At 37.4% G+C, this 7,494-nt stretch overlaps 1 protein-coding gene across 1 annotated transcript; it reads left to right on the top strand.

Annotated features, from left to right (window-relative positions):
• The first annotated feature begins 1,379 nt into the window (after positions 1–1,379).
• LOC126753781 (uncharacterized) lies at positions 1,380–2,200 on the top strand. Its single transcript, XM_050465488.1, has one exon. The coding sequence runs from the start codon at positions 1,404–1,406 to the stop codon at positions 2,091–2,093; it is 690 nt and encodes a 229-aa protein (XP_050321445.1). The 5' UTR covers positions 1,380–1,403; the 3' UTR covers positions 2,094–2,200.
• Positions 2,201–7,494: the final 5,294 nt, after the last annotated feature.

The raw sequence follows: 7,494 nt of genomic DNA, 5'->3' as shown, positions 1-7,494 counted from the left end.
TTTAGCAAAACCTTCTCATTCGAACTAAATAACTTGACGCGCTCCTTTCGGTTTTGGCTTGAGCAATATCAACGTGACTCTGTTTTTGGTCGAAAGTGAGAAATTTTCGGAGAAATTTTGCGGAAACTCGACTTATGCCCAAATCATTGAGTACAATCAAATGACACGTGCCAATCGATATGTTTAGTTCCTCATCACCTTCTCTAATGGTAATTGGATACCCAATCTATTGTCTTCACATCATTCTATTGTCTTCAATACTATTGTATTCACATCACTCATGTTTTAGTCTTTTCTTGACTACTCGACACCTCGACCTTCTGAGAACACTTTGCAACACTGATAAAAGTTTATTTTGGCTTTACCATTAGCCACATTGAACATTCGCGTTGCGTCCGTGCATTTAATTTTATTTTTGATACAAAATTTATATAACCCGAACAACAGGCTTATCCGCGATACCATACCATCACAGTGTTTGACGCTGCTTAAGCGCAACCTGAAGGTGTTTCAGCATCGTTTCGTGGCCTTCAACAAAACTTGAATCCATGAAACAATCGGAACTATGGAATTCACCTACTGTCTGCTTTGCAGAAGGCGAAGGCTGTCTTATAGGCATAAAAGAAGTTTAACACCCTTTTCTAGACTCTACTGATTCGAAGAATTGGGTTGATTGGACTTGGATTTTCAGATTAAAGGCCCAGTTTGGATGACATGGAGAAGGAAAAAAACTTCAAAAGACCCTACTGGTACCACGCATTGCGTTGATTGGACTTCGAATTGCAGAAATTCTTGTCCGGTTTGGTGGAAAGTAAGTGCTCTTCCACCATGACATCCCATTGACTCACACCCTGTTACCACAGCCATCATATTTTTCAGGTTTAGACCCATGCGACTTCTTTTTTTTTCGAATTTAAAAAAGAACACTCGTCAGTCAGAAATTGTAGTCAACTGAGAATAACCACCTTGCCTCGCCTACGTTTCATACCTTCAGTAAACACATTTCTCAGACAGGTGGAATAAGTTGGAGCTTCTTTGAATCAAGTGTATCGAGCTATAAGCAGACTTCTCCATAATTTTCCATAATTTTTCTCTTATAGATTAAATACTTTTTGAACGAACCTCGTTCCTATATATGTATATGGGCATTTCGGGGGTTCTTACCAGATTTCGAATGAAATGAAATCACATTCCATTAAAATGCATCATCAGAGTAATCAACTACCTAGATACCAAAATGTTGCCAAGCTATCTTTCATTGATTAGAAATGCGTAAGCGCCCTTGGGCACCCAACGAGCTCTTTAGTTCGCTCATATAAAAGCGTCACACTGAACGAAAAAATATAGTCAAACCATAAACGAATCAGTGAACGTGCATCGTTGGAATGAATTAAAGCAAAAAAATGCTATTATCATTTATATATAACTTTACCGTTATAACTTTAATCGCGCTACAATTTGTTGCACCGTTACAGGCGAGAATTATAAGCGATTGCGACAGCGTTGCATTGGAAACAACGGAATATATTTCAAATTCAAATACAGCATGCAGTTCCCGTTATCCATATATTTATTGTGATGGTGAGGCGTCGGCTTACTGTACACAGGATGAATGTTTGGAAGATTACCAGTGTGAAAACGAAGATTTAAGTGAATTATCAGAAGAGGATCAGGTGTCAGCCACAACCGCTGAGCCCACAGTAATAATAACGGAGGGTACGGCCACAACACCCAAAGCAACAACAATAGTAACAACTACTAACATGCAAAGTACAACTAGTAGCGGACAGCAAACAACGGAGGTGACAACAACAACAGCGAAAACAACAGCAACTACTATAAATATCTCAACCACAACAAAACCCCAACTCACGAGTACAACAACAATAGATGTACAAAATATCAAAAGTCTTTGCCGTGCGGGTGTCTTCGCGAATTATGCTTATCCAAGGAATTGCCGCTACTACTATCGTTGCACTAACGGTTATTTCTTACTACAGGAGTGTGGCTTTTTAATGTTCTTCGATGCGTACGATGGTTACTGTAAGAGCGCCAAAGAGGCGCGCTGTGTAGGCCGGTTGATTAGCGTATAATTTTGATTCTAATAACAGGTGTGACTAGCGCCCTTGAAAAAGATCTAACTGTTATGAAAGACGTAAGGAAAGAAGGAGCGAATTTCTTACTTTCTAGATTTATTAAACATGCCTTTGAGTGTATAAAAGAGGGTACTGGTTTACGAAGTTGGATAGTTTGTTTGGTAATAAATTATTTATTGGGAAAACTTAAAATTTTTACTTTCAATTCATTGACTCTAATCGTATTATTCAAAGTATTTGTCAATTTGAAGCTATAACATTTTCTCATCTTCTTTCTAGCAGTTTGCCGATTCCATCCCAAAAGAACCGCCGCGCTTGGCGGCCAAGAATGAATCAAGCCAATTTTTGGCACCTTCTTTTAATGTGAGCCATACTGGAAGTCAGAAGGAGCAAGATCTGCGTAATAAAGCGGGTGAGGAAAACTTGACAGCGCTGTTTACCCAACTAGTTTTCAACCGATCTCGCAACATGAGACCGAGCGTGGGGTGATGGAAAATTATTGTCTCATGTCTAGTCGCGAATTTCGGTTGTTTTTCGGCAATCGCTCGCTTCAATTAGATGTGTTGTCATCGGTAGTGTTTCCCATTAATAGTTTCAGCCGGTCCGAGTGTGTCCAGAGGGAATGTGAAGCATCTGTGATCAGAAATTGTGAACCCTTGTTGCACATGAAGAGAGAGAGGTGTCGACGGCGTGGTCTTTGGCAATCTTACTCAGAATAAAAACTGTTCTTTGATACCGGTTATTCCTCACTTGGTTCAGAGACTTCTTCCTTTTCTATCGCTGATTTGCTCCTGGAGCAGCCAATATACTTTGGTTGGTATTTACAGCTGCTTTCGAGGTGGAAGGTTCCATATTTATACTTTACTTTCAGCGCACCATGGAGTACTCTTATTTCTCTAGTAGCTGGAGGCGAGGAGGATGTCTTCGTCGGACTCCGTTATGGGTCCTGGCGTTTTGTTCTCTGTTGTCGTAATCGTTGTCCCTGGCAAAGCGTAAGTCGTCAATATGTTAGAAGTTGTTGTTGTTTTACATTTTTATTTTTTGTGTTTATTCTGTTCCCACGAGTCACCCGGAAGGGGTTGGTTACTGGTCGCAGAGGCATTAGAATACCTCCGTCCTTCTTCAGGCATCGCATTCACGATCAGCTTTCGATTACCTGATCATCCAGCCATTAGCGCGGATACCTCGACCTCTTGGTATTGGTACGGATGTCTTTACACTTCCACAAACAGGTGATGACCGTAAAATCATCCACATTGAAATCCTAATTATGGGAACTATGAGGCATCCCTCTTAGTTCGTAGTAGGAATGTAAATTTCCATTTGGGTTGCGCCTATTACTATTACTTAAGCCCCTTCAACACGGCTAGGCTATTAACGCTGAAGGACATTAACTACAGTCCGATTGGTAATACCGAAAATGTTTTCATGCGAAGTTAGCTGTAAATTGCGGAGATAATATACTCCAAGTGGAATATACTTGTATAATCCAAATTTTAGCATCCCAAAAGACATGTATGTAAATTGTCCTAATATGATTCCCCATCAACCAAAACCCAAAAACTTTAAATAACCTAAAATAAGCTAAATAATGAATGTTTTTTGTCTTTTCGAAAGCTGTTATGTGATTTAAACTCACTTTGGTTTATCATTTCACAATGAACAGACTTGCTTCAGAGCAACGCTTGCAAACTGTTTTTTTCATAGTTTTAACACTTTCTTATCCGCTTAAGCTTCTCGCTTAAGCTTCTCGTTCTCCCTCTGTTGCAATTCTTAAATTATACCCGAACTCAACTCCTCTCCGCTACAAGGCCTAATTTCACCTTAATCAGGGAAAAAAACGCAATTTGAATAACTTCTGTACGTCATCGAATAGTTTATCAATGAATCTTCGTCATACAACAATACTTGAAATAAAGTCTCACAGAAACAAGCTATTACAGTTATGTACTTATCTTGACACTAATTACACCAATTTTCATATTTTTATACACATCCTAAGTGGTCTTTCTACAAGCTATTTCTGTCATTATATTTTGATTGATGAGTTTTTAATGTACCCGAAGGTAAACAAGTGCATTAACTATTAGTATTTATCTTAATGACTTTGTTCGCATACCTTTTAAGATAAGCTGTATGTAATATGGCAATTTAAAAACCCTTTAATTCATTAAGATGACCATAGCTTGAAACCACGAAAATCAAAACGTTTTTTCTCTTCTGTACTTATACTCTCGGAGAAAGCTTTCAACTGCTTGCTGTTAAGATTTCCACTTCGGAAATGGTAAGCGAGACCTTAATCGTCCATGAGTTACATCATCCATGAGACCATCAGTAATTGTACGGGCTTCTGTGACAGACTCCATCATGGGAACCGTATCAGCTAACGAAAAGAAAAGTGGAAACAAAGAAGCTAAAAAGCCTCCCACATTACTCTCGTAATCCCCATCGCATTTGCCGCCCATCTTGGTGCACATGCACTGAACGCATGATAAAAAGGTCTTATCGATCTCGTCTTATTCCAGAAATACATTACCTCGTACTTCAATTGTCGAGTGTTTAGTCGGCGTAAGCAATGATAATTCAGTTCTTAGAAAAAAATTTATTCAATCAACGCATATTGTTTCCAATAAAAACTTGGGTAATATACCACTGAGTACCTACTATATATGTACTATATGCTTATCAAATATGTACAATAGCCATTAAACTTCAATTAAACTGCGTACTAGCCATTTAATCTGTTGAACATTAAGGAGCGGAATATTTGCGAGCTAATACAGTATAATCCGAATATAACGACCTCGCTTACAGCGTCCGACCGCTTTTAGCGACGTAAACGCAACTTAAAGTTTGGTTTTAGTACAAATTTTTGAAAAAACATTGCTTAAAGCGTCACCGTTTTTAGCGACATACCGGCTTTAGCGACGTAATTTCACGAAATTTTAAGATAAGTTTACTGGTTATAACGACGACGCATGCTTTTTTATTAAGAATGAATGTCGCCGATCAGTTGCGGAATCAATAACGGTAAAGTACGGTACAATGTTTTTATGTCTTTCGCTAGTACTTATGTACATATGTATTTCGTAAATTTTTGTAGATCAGTCTCGTCTTCAATGTATAAATGTCAGTTAGTTAGTTATTTTTTCGCGGTCAGACAATAAGAAGATGCGCCGCAATGAGTGCTCTGAAGAGAAAATGTTTTTCTATTGAAGAAAAAGCTGCAATTATATCGCTTAGAAGCTGGAGAATCAAATGCACTTCTTGCAAAAGAGTTCGGTGTTAGTCATTCCATAATATCCACAATCAAGAAAAATAAAAGCAAAATTGAACCTCTATTCAATGAAAATTTTCTTAAAATTAAACGTGTGAGAGTTTCGAGTCAAGATGATGAAGATAAAGCATTATTGCAGTGGTTTAAAGTGCAGCGTAACAAGGGTATACCTATAAATGGGCCTATACTACAAGAACAAACAAATGATTTTGCTAAGAAGCTTAACATTTCTGGATTCGAATGCTTAACAAGTTGGATCAGCTGATTCAAAGTAAGACACAATATTGTTGCAGGCAAAGTTGCTGGTGAATCTCTGTCAGTCCAAAAGAGTGATGTGAGCGACTGGTTAGAAAAAGTTTGGCCAAATTTGAAAGCCCAATTTAGCGATGATGAGATTTTTAACGCTGATAAAGCGGGATTATTTTATAAGTTGACACCAAATCAAAAATGTTTAGGCGGAAAGCTGTCGAAAGAAAGACTAACTGTGCTAATTGCAGCAAACATGAGTGGTACAATAAAAAGAAAATTGCTTGTAATTGGAAAGTCAAAGCGTCCAAGATGTTTCAAAAACGTACGGTCGTTACCTGTCGATTATGTTAGTAATAGCAGAGCCTGGATGACATCTGATATTTTTACGAAATGGGTGCGTGATTGGGATCGTAAACTCAAGAAAACGAAAAAAAATCCTACTTTTGGTTGATAATTGTCCAGCTCACCCTAAAATCGATGACTTGAGAAGCATTACTCTAGTTTTTCTACCACCGTATACTACATCCATATTGCAACCTATGGATCAAGGAGTAATTCGTGCGTTTAAATCATATTTTCGAAAATTCCTTGTTCTAAAACTAATCAACGATCACGATAACAATAAAAATAACAAGGTTGGGCAAGTGAAGATTACAATACTTGATACCATTCTTATGATGTATGATGCTTGGAACAAGGTTTCTGAAATAACGATTTCCAACTGTTTCAAGCATGCTGGATTTTCTATCGCGAATGTAGGCGTTATCCGCACCTCAATATCATCTGATTTTGATGATGAAGATGATGTTCCGCTCTCAGTTTGGGCAAGTGCTTTTGAAAGTAGCCTACCCATATCAACAGAAGAAATCGAGGAATTTTCTAGTATTGACAATAATCTTGCAATATGTGGAGAACTAACCGATGAAGCAATTGTGCAAAATGTAATTGTCGACAAGAGTCATAGTGATGACAGCGCTGATGAAAATGACCAGATTTCTTCATCTCCAAGCGTATCTGAAGCTCTAAGATCTGCAGAAATTTTAAATCAATTTGTACATACTAATTTCGTTCATGAATCTGCAAAAAATATGATGTCTATTCTTCATAATGCTGTACGCGATTCTTATTTTCACCATAACAAGAAAAAACAAGGAAAAATTACAGACTTTTTGAAGTAAATTTGTATAATTGTACATATGTATATTACTATGTACGAGTACATATGTTGATAATATGTATGTATACATAATTTGAATTGGAATAAATTTTATTTTTACTGAAAACGGTTTTTTAATAGCAAAAAAAAAAAAATATTCCAGCGTACTACAGTTAGTATGAAAACACTAGGGGAAGCGTAAAAGCAAAAAAAAAAAAATCTCTAAATTCGTTTTGAACGTCGACCGGTTACAACGACGTATTTTCATCGGTCCCTTGAATGTCGTTATAACCGGATTCTACTGTATCTATGAATTATCGCGTGAAAAGTTATGAGAAGACTTGTTATACCACCCAGAAGGAAACATCGGAGACCCTATAATATGTATAATTTATATATTTGATTGATTGATATACTATTTGATGATTCGCGAGACGAACTGAGATTAAGCGATATCCATCGGTTCCTCTGAATGTACTGAGAACAAGTCCCTTAGTTTTTGAAATGTCCATATGAATTTTTGCACACGTCTTCTCTACATAAGAAACTGCCATACAAGCTGACCGATCTTGTATGGTAAACTTTATTCTTCGACAAGATGTCTTCACGAAATTTGGTATGGGTCCAAAGAAATTGCGGAGATTGGACCTCTATAGGCTATAGCTGCAATAGAAATAATCGAAACCTAGACCTTGTAGGGAAAATTTGTTTATTTA

The sequence above is a fragment of the Bactrocera neohumeralis genome, chromosome 3 (genome assembly GCF_024586455.1).
Source record: "Bactrocera neohumeralis isolate Rockhampton chromosome 3, APGP_CSIRO_Bneo_wtdbg2-racon-allhic-juicebox.fasta_v2, whole genome shotgun sequence".
NCBI lineage: Eukaryota > Metazoa > Arthropoda > Insecta > Diptera > Tephritidae > Bactrocera > Bactrocera neohumeralis.
Note: the sequence above shows the minus strand (reverse complement) of the source record. Positions and strands in the feature narration are given on the sequence as shown.

Coding starts and splice junctions, on each gene's coding strand:
- LOC126753781 (XM_050465488.1), top strand. CDS start 1,404: ATGCTATTATCATTTATATATAACTTTACCGTTATAACTTTAATCGCG.